Here is an 18,896-nt window from a genome sequence, read left to right as displayed (position 1 = left end):
TACTTCGAAGGGCATCTTCAGTTGGTCATTAGCTTGGATACTAGGACCATTGAACAAAGAGGGAGCCTGATGCCATGGAACTGGACCTGAGGCTGCTATGCCACTCCATGTTTTCATTGAAATGTCTTTCATTCTTTCAGGATGCGAAGGAAGGAAATGCAAAGGTGGTGGCCATGCTGGATTTGGTGTCTATATGGAAAAGGTAAATTACATGAGTGACTTATATCCAAAATGAGTTAACAAAAGAATATGCCAGCATCAAATTTGGTTTGGTGAAATAGCAAGTGCTCTCTGTTGCTGTGATGTTCAGTTTCAACTTTTCAGGATCGGGAGTACTTTAATTTTTTGAGGAGAAACCCATTCACAGCACTTATTTATGGTTATCCAAGGAATTCCAAACCAATGAGCACATTTTTGTGACACTCATAGAGAATATTAGACAAAACACCCAGGTCCCAGGTGGTCAATAGACTCGATACCATGTATAGAAATACTAATGTGCATGCAGGACACATTCAGATTAATGATGTACTTGGGTATAAACTCAACTAATTAGTAATTACTAATGTTTTAAGGATAATCTGTGAACAGATCAAGCATCAATTATGTGTAAACAACTAAGGAAAGAGAAAAAGCAACGGAAACCTTCTATTGAAAGAGCATTCAAATGCATCCAGAATGCATATCTGTTCTCTAAAATGGTTCAGAAAAGATATGACACATTAAAATAATTTCCATGTGAAACTATCTATATACAATTCTAGCCTTGATTGCAAAACAAATATAGTAAAACTGGTAACAAATAGACATAACATAAAAGAAAATTAGAGGGGAAAATTATAAGGTACCAAAATGTAGCTCTTTTTTGAACACGTTAGGCATTCTATTCCTCCTGCATCTAATAGTACGAACATATGGAATGAAACTATGCATCCACAATGTATTTGCTGCATGAGGAAATCCAAAATTGACAAGAGAAGGACATCAAATTATCAAGCCTATTTATGTCAGGAAAAATTACATCTTGAAGTCGATGTAGAAATCTAGCAAGTTACCTTTCCACAAGACTCACAACATCTCCACCCTGAAGCATTCGTGTGAAATGTCTCACAAAATTTCCCATCCTCATAAGCAGAACTACACATACATTATGTTACATCATTTGAAAGAAAATCATGATGAGATAGATTTCTTCCAAGTATAAAGCCATAGAGCCCATCATGATACAACAACCCACTTAGGTGTCATATTTGACACAAAATCCAGTTGGGAACAATCATATCATGATACAGAATGGGATTTGGATGCAAACGAGATAATAGGATTTGATATGATTTTGCAGAATCTTCATACTTATACTTATTCTTAATTACTTAGGATTTGAATAGATTAGATATGATTTAAATCTTATCATATCAGCTCCATCAAAAAATCAAAACCCACTTCTTCCAGGAAACCTCTGAAAACATTTTCCATGAGATTTCAAGTAGAATTGACTACAACTGGACAGAACAAATAACCATCCGCCGCATACTAGAACACGATCAAAGGATTGCGTCAAAAGTAGCTCTTATTTGCACACGTTATGCATCTAATAGTACGAACAAATAATTTTTATCAACTGAACAGAACAAATTTTATCATAGCACTTATGCCAAGTAGAGTTTACTTCAACTGAACAGAACAAATAATTGCAGGTACTAAGAGTTTTTTTTTTCCTTTCAAAACTCACGACTTAGGGTGAATTAGTAAATTAAAAGGCAACTTCATGACGAGAAGGTCCTGGGTTGGAATCGCAACATAGTCTTCAAGATCAATATACCCAGTTCACACTCACAGGCAGAGCCTGGGGTAATGTAAACCACATTGTAAAATGCTAGCAGCAAAAAACAATTTAAGTTAACAGCAATGGCCATTCGCTCTAAAATATCTTCCCCTTTTAACTCCCTTTTTTAGAATGTCAAGCCAGTAATCTAGCTCTAAATTAATGGACTTCACATCTGGCAATAGGTTATATCAAAAGATTCAGCCAAACAACCATCAGCCGCATACTAGAACACGATCAAAAGAAAATGAATATCAATTAGAACTTTTTAACACACAACAAGATATGGAATAAATTCGAAAGGTCAAACATCAAACGACTCACAAATACTGTAATTCAATCAACAACAACGAGGAGTAAAAGAAAAAAAATGGAGGAGCAAAACTCGCTTACGCGCAGGGATCACATAGGTGAGCGTACTCGCCGGTGCGGCGGCGCCAGCCTCTCTTCCACTTCTCCGACGACTCTTTGCAGTTCGAATTGAAGCACACCTCCATCGTCGCACTCATAAACCCTAACAAGAGGCCGATTTTCTGTATCCGCAAGTAGCCAAAAAACGAAATGGTAAGTGTTCTGGTTCTGTGTTAGCTCGAGGAATAAATTGAGTACTAAATTTGCGTAGCTCAGGTATGCAGTGAGCTATAAAAGCGCAAAACCCTAGGCGAAGCTAGAGAGAGAAAAGGCGACAAAAAAGACATAAGTAAGATTTGAATATCATTATGAGATGGAGGAGGGCCGGGGTGAAGGTGTTAGATAGAGAAAGAAAGTGTGTGTGTTTTTGTTGTGTGTGTGTGTGTGTGTGTGTGTGTGTGAGAGAGAAGAGAGAGAGAGAGAGAGAGAGAGATTACAATGTGTGTTTGTGTGGAAAGTGAGTGTGACTAGACTTGCCCACGGTTCGAAAACCGGCGGTTCCGGTTCGGAACCGCCGGTTCCGGTTTTGGCGGAAGCGGAACCGGAACCGGACCGTGAGGCTATTTCACGGTTCCGGTTCCGGTTCGAAAACCGGGCGGTTCCGGTTCCGGTTCGGAATCGCCAGTTTTCCGGCGGTTTTGGCGGTTCCGGTTTTTGAACCGGCGGTTTCGCCGGTTCAATTATTTTTTTTTTTTTTTAATTTGAAATTTGGCTTTATACAACAAATCGGAACAAGACAATGCATAATTCAAGCACAAATAAGACGAATAAGGAGAAAATGAAATAAATTTTATTGATTTTGAGTTGTAACGGACAACGATACATTACAATTTACAATACATAAGTATACAATACAACAACATACAACAATGTAATATAATTTACAAGTGTCGTCGGCTCGTCGCCTCGTCAGACTCGGAAGGTAAATTAAAAAAAATGAAATGGGGGGAAAGAGGAAAAATTGAAAAGGGCTTGAGATCAACTTAAACTTTCAAAGTTAAACTTTTCAAATTTAAGTTGAGTTGCCTACGTATCCACAATTTTATTGAGGAATCAAAGCCCACGTAGTTCTCTTACCTTGGGATCAACCCTTTTTTCTTGCAAAATGTTGCCCATTTTCTAAGCAAACACATATCAGCACGCTATATACACATTGCTGCATTTCTAATAGGGGCAATTTGATCTTCCAAAGCAATCAATGCATCTCGAACACACATAGTCAGAATATTATTCAAGCATCTAGCATGGAAAAAATTAGTACTAATAGATAGTTTGTTCTGATTTTTTCCATGCTAGATGCTTGAATAATGTTCTGACTATGTGTGTTCGAGATGCATTGATTGCTTTGGAAGATCAAATTGCCCCTATTAGAAATGCAGCAATGTGTATATAGCGTGCTGATATGTGTTTGCTTAGAAAATGGGCAACATTTTGCAAGAAAAAAAGGTTGATTCCGAGAAAAAATTTCATAGATCATTCAGGATGCGGCTAAGTTGTACTTGAAGATCATTAAAATATATTCCGCATTTGATAAATATCAAATGCGGAATATATTTTAATGATCTTCAAGTACAACTTAGCCGCATCCTGAATGATCTATGAAATAGGGGGGAAAAAAAATTTGAAAATGGCTTGAGCTCAACTTAAACTTTCGAAGTTAAACTTTTCAAATTTAAGTTGAGGTGCCTACGTATCCACAATTTTATTGAGGAATCAAAGCCCACGTAGTTCTCTTACCTTGCTTACCTTTTTGGTCGGCAGTGCTCGCCGTTCACCGCCCCCGTCGACTCATTGCTAATGTTAAGTGCTATCGCTTCTGACCTCGTCATCGCCATCGGAAGAAAATTCTTCACCATCACTCTCTACACGGAAGTCGAAATCCGGCTCTTGTGCTCTCATGTCCGCCTTTGCCCAATCGTCAAGTAACATAGTGGCTTCCATGTTCTTGGCGGAGAGATTGCTCCTTTTGTCGTCTAGGACACAACCGCCGACACTAAAAGCTTGTTCAACGGCGACGGTGGAAGCGGGAACGGCGAATATCTCCTTAGCCATGATGGAGAGTATCGGAAACTCTTTGTCATGTGTTCCCCACCAATATATGAATTATGAACTTACACCATAAATGTGTATTTGTATGGAAAGTGAGTGTGACTGTGTGAGGTAGCAGTTATTTCGTGCATATATATGTGTCTCTATATACCTGCGCATGCATATGTCACTGTGTGGATAGTCTTTCTCTCTCTCTCTCACACACACAGACACACACTATCACACACGTATAAAGATGTTAATCGGGCTAATCCTTACGGGTTTGGGCAATCCACTCGATTATCAAACTATTTGGGTGCAGGCTATTCGGGTCATGAATTTTCAACTCTAACCCATCGGATTATTCGGGCCTAGAAACTTTAGAAAATAATCTCTTATAATCAAACTTTTCCTCTATAAAATAATTTTAAATTTAGATATTTTTTTCTTCTTAGTTTTAGAATCATATAAAATTTTCAAATTTTCATAGTTTTCTTAATATTAGTTGGAGAGAAATATTTCATCTCGATCAACTACAATATAAATAAAGATAAATTAAAATTAAATCAATCAATTTGAATTAAAGCTTGTGTTGATACTTTATGAAAATTAAAAATCATACTCTCACCGTCTCAACTAAGTTAAGACATAACTTTTGGCTACAGATATTAAGAAATTGTGTTGAAAAGTATGATAGAGGAATGAAGTAGGAAATATAAAGACAGAGTAAAGTAAATAGTGGAATAAAGTAAAGGTGATTGGATATTTTGTTTTTTGTTAAAAATGAAATGACTCAACTTAGTTGGGACATCCCACAGAGGAATACGACTCAACTTAGTTGAGACGGAGGAGTATCTTACATGAACCATTATTAAAATGATAACCATATTGAGATTTTGATGGGTTAGTTCTTAACTTTATCTTGATTGGCTTTTGTGGTAGTAACACAGTAGTGGCACATGATGGGATGATGGAATATGAGTCGAGGTGAAACTTGAAAGTTGATAGTGTGGGAACGAGCGGAAAAGTGCATAACAAATATTGAAGAATACTAATGATTGTGTAACATGAAATAAAAAAAATACAAAAAACTAGTCTAACCCGCCAAACTCATTTAGCCGTTTCGTATTTGGGTTATTCAGACCGCCCATGGATTTCGGGTTGGATTAACATCCCTATGCACAAAATTAAAAGCATCATAAAACGTTTTTTTATACATTGATTTTTCTTCTATTTTTCCTCGACTGTTTTATTCTTTTTATTTATCTATTTTTTTTATTTTTTTCTATACTCATTAAATATTACTTCCTACTTTCGTCCATAAAAAATAAACATAGTTGTAAATTATTTACATACATTATTTAAAAAATTATGCTTAAGCACACAAATGAAACCTGCTGCGCCGCATTTGTGAGATGCTGCTCGAGATCCTTCAACTTCAACTTTTTCCCCAAGCTCGACTGCAACTCAATTCGAGCTTATGTCTTATTATTCGAGTTAATAATAATAACATGTTCGAGTTGGAGTTTGACCTCAAGTTCAGCTCGTCCGACATTTAAATAATTGTAAGTTAAGCTTCTAACAACCAGCAAATTTACAAAGCTCAATTCCGCAGCTGCTTCTCACACATATTTTCGTAAAAAATCGGGCAGCATCCTAAGTCCGACCCGCTAGCGAGTGCAAGATTTGCTTCAATTGTTGGTGTCTCTTTATCGGTTGATGGTAATTGCAATAGTAACTATTTAACTTTGTAATGTTACTCTTGTCCAATTTAAGGAAATATTGCAACAGTACTTAAATTGAATTGCCCGTTTTGCAGCTAAAACTTAAGTCAAATAAAATCGAGGTATGCTTTTCCAGAAAATTTAATTTTTCTGTTCATAAAGGGGTGTGCATTCGGGTTTCGGTTCGGTTTTTTGCCAAAACCGAAAAACCGAATTTAGTTCAAAATCCAAACCGAACCGAACCCGAAAAACCGAAAAACTGAAAAACCCGAACAAAACCGAAAAACCCGAACAAAACCGAAAAACCCGAAAAAAACCGAAAAACCTGAAAAAAAAAATATAATATAAATATATATTTATATATGTGTATTTTATTTTATTTATATATACTAATAAAATATTTATATATAATATAAAATTAATAATACATATAATATATATTATATAATAGAATATATTAAAAGAATATATATATTATATATAATATAATATATTAAATTAATAGAATATATATATAATTCGGTTTTTCGGTTTTTTTCTTCGCCCGAACCGAAAAACTGAATTTTGTTTATTTTTAAAACCGAGCCGAACCGAAAAACCGAACCGAATTTCAAAATTTCGGTTTGGTTCGGTTCGGATATTCGGTTTCCGGTTTTTTTCTCACCCCTATGTTCATCTTCGAGAGCTTGGAACTCCTCACTTGACTTTGACTTATGATTTGTATGATAATACTATATGAAAACATTAATGCCACTTTTAACTGCTAAATTCAAAAAAAATGGATACTTTGTTCAAAAATATGAAAATTGATGATGATTAGGAATGCAAGCGAATCACGGAATGAAATAAGATTACATTACACAAGCTAAGAGTCGTATTTGTAAAACAAATCCAAACACAACATTAACTGATCTTAAATACTACTCCGTACTTACTAGTAAAAGAAGTCTCTATGAATTCCTATAAATAGAGTCAAAACAAATCCAAACACAACAACTGAACTGATCTTAAATAAGCATGAATTCCTTCCTTAAACTAGCTCAATTCCTGACCTATAACTTGCAAACTCATCGAAAACGGAATCATAGACGAGCACCTGACCTCAAGATGTCTCAACTCTCCCGTGGCACGATCAAACACCACTAGCTCACCACCAAGTAAGCTTGGAAAATACAACAGATTACCGTCGTGTGATGGAAACAGTTTCAGTAGAAATGTCAAACGCAAGGATACAATAGCCACTGCATTCTCGATGCACTACACAATAAAAAACCCCGGATACGCAAGCATAGGCGCTCCTTCTATCCATTATTGCAATTAAATCAAAGTCGGGGCATGGTATTAGCCTCCACGAATTAGTTTTGAGTGAATACAATCCGATGTGATAAAACATATCACTATCATCACTCGGAATGGTATCTGGAAGATGCATCACTTTGCAATCTTGGTTATCAGACCACATTGCATATCCGAGACAAGCGTGAGCAGGAAAAGGGGGCTCAGGAAGGATCTTATACTCGCCCGTCCAAAGAACATGACTAGCCGGGCTTTGATGGTGAAAATGAAGCAGACCATTACCAGTAGCCCCGGTGAAGTGATAACCTTGTTTGGCTAGAAAAGAGGGCGGATATACGTAATATTGGGGTGAAAGGTCGGGAGAATATGAAGCGAAAAACTCACGACCATGTACATCACGGCAACTCCACAGAATGTCTGGACTAGGATTAGGCTTCAGCTTCAAGCATGATTTAGTACTAGTTTTTATCTCCTCGACCGAAAGAGGAGGGTAAATACCATACAGTAACTGCAGTTGCAGGAAGGAGGAGGTTGGCATCGAGGATCATGGAAGCCTGCCTAGGACAAAAAAATGATTTGTAAATAGTTTATGATCAATCTACTCCTAGTAAATAGTTTATGATCAGAATGCTAAAGAAATTATTCAACATACGCGGGGACTGAAGATTAGCTTATTATCCAACTCCATCTCCATAATGCTCTCCTTGAGAGCAATGCTCTTCTCGAAACTGATGATTTTGTTATGATCCACCAAAATTCACTAATAAATTTAAACATACTACATCAATCAATTTCCCATGTTCATCACATTACACATAATGCTCTTCTCGAAACTGATGATTCTGTCATGATCCACCGCCTCTCTAACCAAAATTCACAAATAAATTTAAACAAGTTAGAATATAGTACATCAATTTCCTATTTTTTGAAAAAAAAAACAAAAAAATTGAACCTTTGGAGGAATTGAGTTCCGGATCCAATACCCCGCCGTGAAAAGAAATTGATAGATCGAACACAACGCCGCACGGCGGAGGAAGCCAAACGGGCAGCCATGATAAATTAGGATTTAGCTTTGAGAATTCAAGAAACCCTAAATAATTGCGGAGGGAATTGGGAATTAGTTCTAGGTTTTTTTTATTGCGGAGAGAAACCCACAAAATTTGTCAACTTTCACTATATTAGAGAAAAAATATTTCCAAAATTAAAAAGTACATATTTTTGTTTGATGGACTAAAAAGAAAAGAACGCATATTCTTGTGGAACGAAGTAATACTATTTAAAAATTACTGAGGTCTGGATTTTCATGCTACTAAAATTGGTTGTTATTATGGTAAGCAATGTTGTGAAAATCAGATAGTTAAACGAATTGACGAAGCTATTAATTTATGGTTCAACCAGTCCGATTGAACCGTTTTACTATTGCAAAATATATATAATAATAAAATATAATTAAATTTAGTAATTAATACTAGAATATAATTAATAATATTACCACAAAAACATTTAACCTTATAAATAATTAGTTATGTATAAATATTAAAATATACTGTAAATATTATAATATGTATGAATATTAAAATATATAGGTAAATATAATATATATATATATATATATATGGACAGGGATATGATCAAAATAAAAATGCATTTAAATCCAGAAATGCAACCCAAATCTTGACCCTAGTATTAGATGATCTAATGATCATTAATTAACCAAAAACACGGAAGGTCATAATTAAGCAATTTAGGTCATATTATAATATTTGGATTTAATGTCATGCTAAGATCATTTTAGGTCATGCTTTGTTAGCATGACCTCAAAATTGACTAACTATGACCTAAAAGTGCCCTACGTATGATATTGTTATGCGTTTCTGTATTTAAATCTAGTTTTGCATAGATCAAAACCCTAGACAGACATATTATTTAGTCAATGTAGTTAAAAATTTTAATATTTAATATATAAAGTACATATTGATTTTAAAAAGTTTATTTGGTGAAATAATATTATAATAAAAATATATAATTAAATACAAATTACTATTCCCTCCGGCTCACAATAACAGTCTAATTTTTCCATCCGTCCCACAAATTCAAAAAAGTTTATTTGGAGTATTAGTTAGTTTAGATAAGAATATATATGAATATAAATATTTAGGAGTTATAAATTAAATATATACTATAAAATAATTATAGTAAATTATAAACTATAATTAATAATATATTAAAAAAATATGTGTAATTGTGATAATTTTAGTAACTAGTAAAATAGCGGATGCTCTAAAATGTGAGTGGAATAAGTTGGTAGAATATGAGGTCTACTTATCATTTATGATAAAAGTGAAATATGACTCTTATTGTGGGATGGACAAAAATGGCAAACTAGGACTCTTATTCTGAAACGTAGGGAGTATTTATATGGATATTTAAAATTTTCACCACTAATTAAACATCTACATATATTTGAAAATGAAAGTGCAATAGCACGAACCATACGCGCACTTATAATTTTTGTGTATTTTAATCTTACTTTAACTAAGTGACAATAAACAATACCTAATATTTATTTGAATATTTAAAATTTTCACAACTAATTAAACACCTAATATTTATTTGGATATTTAAAATTTTCACAACGAATTAAGCATCTAGATATTTGAAATTGAAAGTGTAATAGCATTGACCGGACGCACTTCTAATTTTGGTCTTTTAATATTACTTTAATCGCATGTTTAACTTTAAACTATAGTTATCCAAAAATAATTACCAGCGACAAGAAATTAACCACGACTTTGGTGGGGCCGTGCCACGTCATCCAAAGAGCGAAATTCTAATTAAATCACGTGGGCCAAATCGTAGTGAAAGACTCAAGCTGCCGCCCGTTTTAGATTACGGGATTGCTAATGACACTTCCCATGTTTACAACTCTGTTAAGTCAACCCTCTTAATACCACTTGGTTATGACATCTACTAGTTTTTTTAAAAAATTATTTTATGTTGTTAGGTGGTATACTACTATATTACAAAATATATCGTAAATTATATTTAAAAATTTAAGTACTATCACACTTAACTCTGCAAAATATTAATAGGATAATTTTCAAATTGACATCTTTTAGTTTTCTAAAAGCAAAAAAACGCAATGACAACAGTCATTAAACGTAACCTTTATGACTTAAATTAAGGTATAATTAACAACTATACTTAATTTGTTGTGCAAATCGAATGAACAAATGATGGTAGACGACGCGAGGAGATTACGTGGTTCAATCTCTTTCGAGATCTACATCCACGGACGAAAATGGAGTTGTTCTTATTCAATCACCAACTAAGAATCAGAGATACAATTACAACTGAACTCTCTAAACTAATCTCTCTCAATCGAAACTATCTTGCTCGAGTGAATTGCTTCTTGGATCAGCTATGTGTTGTGTGTATTGTGTGTATCTCTCGCCCTCTCTCTCTTTCTGTTATACAACATATATACACAGTTTCCAGAACTAGCATTTGGGTAAAACCGTCTATCTAACCCGAGCTTCTTCTTGAGTTGGGCTGAGCTGGGCCAGAGAGAGTAATCTGATGTGGGCCTGGGCTCAGTTTCTTCAAGCCTTACTGCAATGCAGCTACACCACTTCAAATCTCCACCTTAGCTGAATTGTTGGAACACCTCCATCCTCATCAACCACCTTCATCTCCGAGGAACAAGCCCAACCAAGTCCAAGCAATGTTCAAACTTAGAACTTGGTAGAGATTTGGTGAGCATGTCAGCTGCATTCTCTGTAGTATGCACCTTCTTTACACACACTACCCCTTTTCTTACTTCATCTCTTACAAAATGAAGTTTGACATCAATATGCTTACTCTTTTCATGGAAAACTTGATGTCTTGACAGACTTATAGCACTATTATTGTCGCAGAGGATAGTCACTGTATCTTGATGGACTCCAAAATCTTCAAGGATCCCCTTTAACCAAATTGCCTCTTTCACTGCCTCAGCCAAAGCAATGTACTCAGCTTCCGTTGTTGAGAGTGCAACCACCGATTGCAAACTCGACTTCCAACTAACTGCTGTCCCATAAATCTTGAATATATATGCTGATTGTGATTTTCTGCTATCCAAATGTGCTGCATAATCAGCATCACAATACCCAATCAACTCATCAGTCTCTACATCGTCTTGCTTAGAGTATAACAAGCCATGACTCTGAGTACCTAGTAAGTACCTTAAAGTCCATTTCAATGCCTGCCAGTGAGTCTCTCCATGATCACTCATATACCTACTAGTCAAGCTTATAGCATAGGCCAAATCAGGACGGGTGCAAACCATAGTATACATTATACTGCCTACTATGCTTGCATAAGGCACTTTAGACATCCTCTTTCTTTCTGCATCAGTTTTTGGGCTTTGTTCAGAGCTCAGTTTGTATTGCTGACTTGATGGAGTTGAGACTTGTTTAGAGTCAGTCATCTGAAACTTACTCAACATCTTTCTGACATAGCTGTGTTGTATCAGCCATAAGCTTCCTTTTGCTCTATCTCTTATGATGTCCATCCCAAGTATCCTCTTCGCATTTCCCAAGTCTTTCATTTCAAAAGCTGCCTCAAGCTCCACCTTGACTTGAGCAATCTCTGATTTGCTTGGTCCTGCCACAAGCATATCATCTACATATAGTAGCAGGTATGCGATTGGTTTACTTTCCTTGTATCTGATATATACACAACTGTCGAATGATGACTTCCTAAATCCCATCTTCATCATCTGCTCATCGAATTTAAGGTACCACTGTCGGCTGCTTTGCTTCAGCCCATAGATGCTCCTTTTAAGAAGACAAACTTTATCTTCATCTCCGGGTTTGACAAAGCCTTGTGGCTGTTCCATATATATAACTTCCTCTAATTCCCCATGCAAGAAGGCAGTTTTTACGTCTAGCTGTTGCAATTCCCAATTCCGATGGGCCACTATTGCCAACAATATTCGGATAGAGCTATGCTTTACAACCGGGGAAAATACCTCATTGTAGTCAATCCCCTCCTCTTGCGTGAAACCTCTTGCCACAAGCCTTGCTTTGAACCTAATAGAGTCATTCTGTGAGGCCTCCACCTTCCTCTTGTATATCCACTTGCAACTAATGGGCCTCTGTTGGATCATGGATCTCAAAACCAAAACCCAAGTTTTATTTTTTAGCAGTGACTCTATTTCCTCATTCATTGCAGTAATCCATTTCTGTCTATCCCTGCTTCCAATAGCCTCTTTGTAGTTGCTCGGTTCATTCAACTCCAGCTCTTCTGCAATGCAAAGAGCATAATATACAAAATCTGCATCTCTGAACCTTGCAGGTGGTCTGACCTCCCTTCTAGTTCTATCTCTTGCTAGCAAGTAACCATCATCATTACCTTGGTTACCAACTGAGGGTGGAGGATACTCAGGTTGTGGGCCTGATGAACTGCCATGATCACTTGAATCTGCTGAGTTGTGTTCATAATCAGCACCTATCACGGTATCCTGATCACTCTTATCACCAAGATCATCCTGATCACTTTTATCACCAAGATCATGGTTTATGTCAGACTTCACACTCTGACCTTGTGACTCCGTGACTGAAGCTGCATCTTTGTACGGCATCTCCAATTCATTGAAAACAACATCTCGGCTGATAATAATCTTTTGGTTCCCACTTTCTGTACTCCATAATCTGTAGGCCTTGACTCCAGTTTGATATCCCAGAAAAATGCACTTTAAGGCCCTCGGCTCCAGCTTCCCTTGCCTAATATGTGCATATGCCCTGCACCCAAAGGTTTTCAAGTTTCTGTAACTGCCATGACTGCCATACCATCTGTTGTCGGGAGTATCATGGCTGATAGCTGAACTAGGACATTTATTTATCATCTTTGCAGCCGTTGAAACTGCCTCTGCCCAGAACCTCTTTGGAACACCAGATGTGATCAACATACACCTAACCCTTTCCAACAAGGTTCTGTTCATTCGTTCCGCTGTCCCATTTTGCTGCGGATTCCCAGGTGCGGTCCTGTGCCTTTTAATCCCATATTTCTTGCAATAGTTCTCAAACTCTCTTGATAAAAATTCCAAGCCGTTGTCCGTTCTAAGGCACCTCAGACCATGCCCCTTTTCCACCTTCACAGCTTCATGCCAACTCCTAAACTTTTCAAATGCCTCTGATTTTTCCTTGAGAATATACACCCAAACTTTCCTACTGAAATCATCAATAATGCTCAAGAAATACCTCCCCCCTCCTATCGAGTTGGTTGAACATGGCCCCCACAGATCACTGTGGCAATAATCAAGAGGCTTACTCGAGTGTGTTTACCTGTTTGGTATGGGAGCTTCTTTCCTTTTCCAAGCTGGCATGATTCGCACATCTTCGAGTATTCAGGATCGACTCCTTGGATTAGCCCCTTGCGAGCTAACTCCTTCATCCCTCTCTGTCCCACATGACCAAGCCGGTTATGCCAAGTTTCATAATCACTGCTCTCTGACACGAGTGCGCTTCCTTGGATGGTCTCAGCATCCAAATAATACAAGCTATTTTTTCTTATAGCTCTCATGATGATGTCCTTCCCGTTCAGTACTTTCATACAGCCATGTGATGACTCAAATGAATACCCCTTTAATTCCAACGTTCCCAAAGAGATTAAGTTTCTCTTTATATCAGGGATGTATCTAACTCCAGTCAAAAGCTTAACCGAACTATCATGAATCTTGAATCTAATATTACCAATTCCATGTACCTTGCATACCTGATTATTCCCCAAAAGGACTGTGCCAGTAGCTTCCTTAAGATTCTCAAACCATGCCCTATGTGAGCAAATGTGAAACGAGCAGCCGGAATCCATTATCCAAGATTCTGCTATTTCTTTGCCAACCACGTTCAAAGCTTGAGCTGGCTCCATTTCCTCCGCACAATCAGCAGTGCTAGAATTCCCATTCTCTTCAGCTTGCTTTCTTTTGAATGCGTAGCAATTCTTCTTGAGATGACCAGGCTTGCCACACCAATGACATTTCCTGGTTTCTTTGTCACTGTCAAGAGATTTTTGCCCCTGCATCTTGGGTTTGCCAGCTCCATCCTTGCCCTTGGATTGCTTCTTTCCCTTGTACTTCTTAATATTCAGAGCCTCAGCTGCACTGTCACGGCTCGTGCTTGCTGCTGAGCTTGATACCTTCTGCAACTCCCTAGCCTTCAAGGCACATTGCACTTCCTCGAGGGTAATTGTTTTCTCCCTCCCATACAACATGGCGTCTTTGAGGTGATCGAATGATCTTGGTAGCGCATTGAGAAGCAGGATGGCCTTATCTTCAGCATCAAGAATTACATCGATGTTTTCAAGGTCATCGATCGCTTTATTGAATTCATCGAGCTGCTCCTCTATAGCTTTCCCTTCTTGGAATTTATAGGAGTACAATCTTTGTTTCATATAGAGGCGGTTGGCAAGAGACTTCACCATGTAGAGATGCTCGAGTTTATCCCAAATTCCAGCAGCTGTAGTCTCCTTTGACACTTCCCTGAGCACTTTATCGCCCAAGCACAGAACAATGGCACTATGTGCCTTCTCAAACATCTCCTTTTTCTTGAGAGTCTGCTTCGGATCCTCTCCATCGGCGACCTCTGGCGTCTTGGACTTGATCGCCTCAGCTAGCCCTTGCTGAATCAATAAGGCCTTCATCTTTATCCGCCAAAGCCCAAAATCATTCCGGCCTGTGAACTTCTCCGCTTCGATCCTCGGCGTCGTCATCGAATCCTTCCCACAGACGGCGCCAATTTGTTGTGCAAATCGAATGAACAAATGATGGTAGACGACGCGAGGAGATTACGTGGTTCAATCTCTTTCGAGATCTACATCCACGGACGAAAATGGAGTTGTTCTTATTCAATCACCAACTAAGAATCAGAGATACAATTACAACTGAACTCTCTAAACTAATCTCTCTCAATCGAAACTATCTTGCTCGAGTGAATTGCTTCTTGGATCAGCTATGTGTTGTGTGTATTGTGTGTATCTCTCGCCCTCTCTCTCTTTCTGTTATACAACATATATACACAGTTTCCAGAACTAGCATTTGGGTAAAACCGTCTATCTAACCCGAGCTTCTTCTTGAGTTGGGCTGAGCTGGGCCAGAGAGAGTAATCTGATGTGGGCCTGGGCTCAGTTTCTTCAAGCCTTACTGCAATGCAGCTACACCACTTCATAATTTATTTGGGATGTAATCAAATGCAACTATAAATACTTTACAAACTTCAAACTATGATTTGGATCGCTGAAAAATGTCAACAAATGATTAAGCTATTTGACTCTGAGCCCTTGCTATCGGCTTTAACCTACATACTACAAATTTGTCAATACTAAGGTTATATTAAATGCAATATTTATTAGAGAATCCAATATTAGATTGATAGATTCTTTAAAGACAAATACCTTCACTCTATTTGCTAATGACACGATTTAAGTAAAATTAGTACTCTCCCATATTTAAATAAATAATTTATTTTTTGTTACTATTTAATAGGTGCCTCATTTGAAAAACAGAAAGTATCACTATCACACATTTCCCATTTATTTATATAATATCTTTTTAAAATAAATATCAAAACTTAGAAATCATTTTTACATAACACAGAGGTCATCTTAGTTCATTTTTTTTATCAAAATAGATATCACAAACAATGTAAAAGTGTCCTCCGCATTTTTAAAATCCAATTTTCACAAATAAACTAAAAATTACATTTGTGTTATCTAAAAATGATGATTGTTTTTTATATTAAGTGAAGTAGAAAGAAAATTTTTTTAAAAGAGTGGCAATAGCAGGAACAGCCAATATTACTATTCCAAGCCACCACAATAGAAATGTTGAATACTCATATGAGCTGAAGGAAGCTGCTGCGATGCTTCGTTGAAGCTCCCCGGAAACCTCTATCCTCGTTCCCGGCAATTTCAATTTTTTTCCCGCTTTCGGCTCCTTATATTCCCATTTTTCACTGTCGGAATCTTCCCACGCTCGCTTCAATTTCACTCGAAAAATTTCAGCCAGTTCATGATAAATTATCGGAATTGGATCGGATCAGATCTGATCTGTATTAAAAAACTCTTTAATTTTTCCCTGAATTAAATAGTATTATTGGAGGCGTGCATTCCTTTTTCCAGAATTTGAAAATAAGGAAACTGTTGCGAAGATGCAGAGGCAGTATATGGAAGCAGCGAGCGGTATGGCGGCGAGAGAGAAGCGGAGTTTGGATCCGAGCGGTAGCGAGGAAGGTCAACCGGATAGGAAACGACCGGCTCTCGCTAGGTATTCTAAGTTTCTAATAGGCTTCGACATCTAGGTTTACCTAGATGATTAGAGATGTGTATCTTTTGTGTGCATTATTGCTATTGGAGCTCATGGAGAGTACATTGAGCTTGAATTCTTAAATTGCAGCGAGATTCAGCTGGAGTGGGGTCTGATGAGTTGACTTTTTTTGCGGGGGTGGTTTTTGGGGTTAAATTAAATTTTTTATGCGCCTGTTGTGTTTGCTATTTGTATGTGATATCTGCGTTAAGTTGATCAGAGATGATCAGTACTATTGCTATAATTTATTTTATTTTTGTGATGTGAATTGAGTTAAAAATTATGTTGAGTTTTGAGTAGCTGATAATGGTACTGCAAAACGAGTGCTTGCTTAGAGTAACAAAGACTTAGCAGTTTGATTGAGAAAAAACTGCCATGTATATGCTCTATGAAAAGTTCTTGGACCGTTTTGTTGCAGTGGTGTTAGGAGGTACATGATGCCTTTCCTTGTATATCATCAGTATATGTCATGAGATTAGTACTAGAACCGTCGAATGTGATTGAGTTGTTTAGTGGAATAATGCAACCATCCGTCATAGTTGTTAGCTCAGTATGCAAAATTATGCTCCATTTGATGTATCTTATTTAGACAAGTTGCAATGGTAAGGCTTTAGTTAACTAAGTTGTAATAGCAAGAGTGAACTGATTGCAACTTTAGTTGATCTATAGTAGATTCAGTTCAGTGTGATGTGTGCTCTTAGTTCTGGCTTGGTCCTCACATTTATTTTGTTGCTAAGACAACTACTCGTATCAAACTACAGTGCTCTCATCTTGCATGTATGTGAAGATTTTCAAACGCTTAGAAGCAATGTAATATTGTTGCTGCATTTCTAAAGGCTTGGCTGGCTAGGCACTTTGTAATGTATGATTCATCATTAATGCAGTGTTATTGTTGAGGCTCTTAAAGTGGACAGCCTACAAAAGCTATGCTCATCACTGGAACCAATTCTTCGTAGAGTGGTAAGATTATAGTCCATTTTGGTACGAATACTCGTCCAGTGTTACGAATGCTTGAGGCCCATTATAGTAGGTATTATCGATTCTATATGTACTAAATGGACTGCAATATATGCTATTGTTAAGGTCAATTTTTTTGGTTATCTGACTGGCTTGATACATATATGCTAGATGCTTAACTTGCTTTACTTACTTTCCAAACTCTGCTTATTGTGGATGATAATCCATGGCCTGTAATTTTATGAATGAAATGACATTTTGAGTCTTTGACTACCAGGTTAGTGAAGAGGTAGAGCGTGCCTTGGCAAAACTGGGCCCGGCCAAATTAAATGAAGGTGTGATACTATGGCTTACAGTTTCTTTAGCTGATGACCATTGTTCTATGTTTTGTTTGATTTGGTTCAAGTAGTTTAGTTAGATATTTCTTATACTCACTCTTAGGTAAATGTAGAACCTTTGTTATTTGCTGGTTTCATGTTAAATAAATTTCCACAATCAACATGCAGGGTTTCTCCAAAAAGAATTGAGGGCCCTGATGGTAGAAATGTGCAGCTTCAGTTCAGGTCGAAGTTGTCGCTGCCTCTATTTACAGGTGGAAAAGTGGAGGGAGAGCAGGGTACTGCAATCCATATTGTGTTGCTAGATGCAAATACAGGCCATTTAGTGACATCAGGTCCAGAGTCTTCAGTCAAATTAGATGTTGTTGTGCTTGAAGGTGATTTCAACAATGAGGATGATGATGACTGGAGTCAGGAAACATTTGAGTCTCATATTGTGAAGGAACGAGAGGGAAAGCGGCCACTGCTTACTGGAGACTTGCAAGTGACTTTAAAGCAAGGTGTCGGTACCATTGGGGAGCTGACATTCACTGACAACTCTAGTTGGATTCGGAGCAGAAAATTTAGACTTGGTCTGAAAGTTGCCTCTGGTATTTGTGAAGGCATTCGAATCCGAGAAGCCAAACAGATGCCTTTACTGTCAAGGATCACAGAGGGGAATGTAAGCTTAGTTTTGATTAAAACAGCATTTACTATAACATCATGCTCATCCTGAGATGTAAGTTTTTTACTTGTTTAATATTTGTAGTATACAAGAAACATTATCCGCCGGCACTTAATGATGAAGTTTGGAGATTGGAGAAGATTGGTAAAGATGGGTCGTTCCATAAGAGGCTCAATAAAGCTGGAATATTTACAGTGGAAGACTTCTTGCGACTTGTAGTGAGAGACCCACAGAAACTTCGACATGTGAGATATCTTTTTCTCATGCTGTCTTTTTCATATAGTCCTTCCTGCATGCTCATAATGAATACTCT

The 18,896-nt window shown here is 37.2% G+C and overlaps 1 protein-coding gene and 1 pseudogene across 1 annotated transcript; one reads left to right on the top strand and one right to left on the bottom strand.

Moving 5' to 3' along the window:
- Window positions 1–41: 41 nt before the first annotated feature.
- Window positions 42–2,614, bottom strand: LOC121790945 (B3 domain-containing transcription factor VAL3-like; the record flags this gene model as incomplete). Its single annotated transcript, XM_042189036.1, has 4 exons — window positions 2,219–2,614; window positions 1,056–1,137; window positions 849–947; window positions 42–189 (listed from the first exon to the last, which is right to left on the bottom strand). Coding segments are annotated over exons 1-4 (445 nt in total), but the record flags the coding sequence as incomplete, so codon positions are not given.
- A 13,499-nt stretch (window positions 2,615–16,113) lies between these two features.
- LOC121790944 lies at window positions 16,114–18,879 on the top strand (annotated as a pseudogene).
- Window positions 18,880–18,896: the final 17 nt, after the last annotated feature.

Source organism: Salvia splendens, unplaced genomic scaffold, assembly GCF_004379255.2.
Source record: "Salvia splendens isolate huo1 unplaced genomic scaffold, SspV2 ctg678, whole genome shotgun sequence".
NCBI lineage: Eukaryota > Viridiplantae > Streptophyta > Magnoliopsida > Lamiales > Lamiaceae > Salvia > Salvia splendens.
This window is presented reverse-complemented; position numbering and strand designations above follow the sequence as displayed.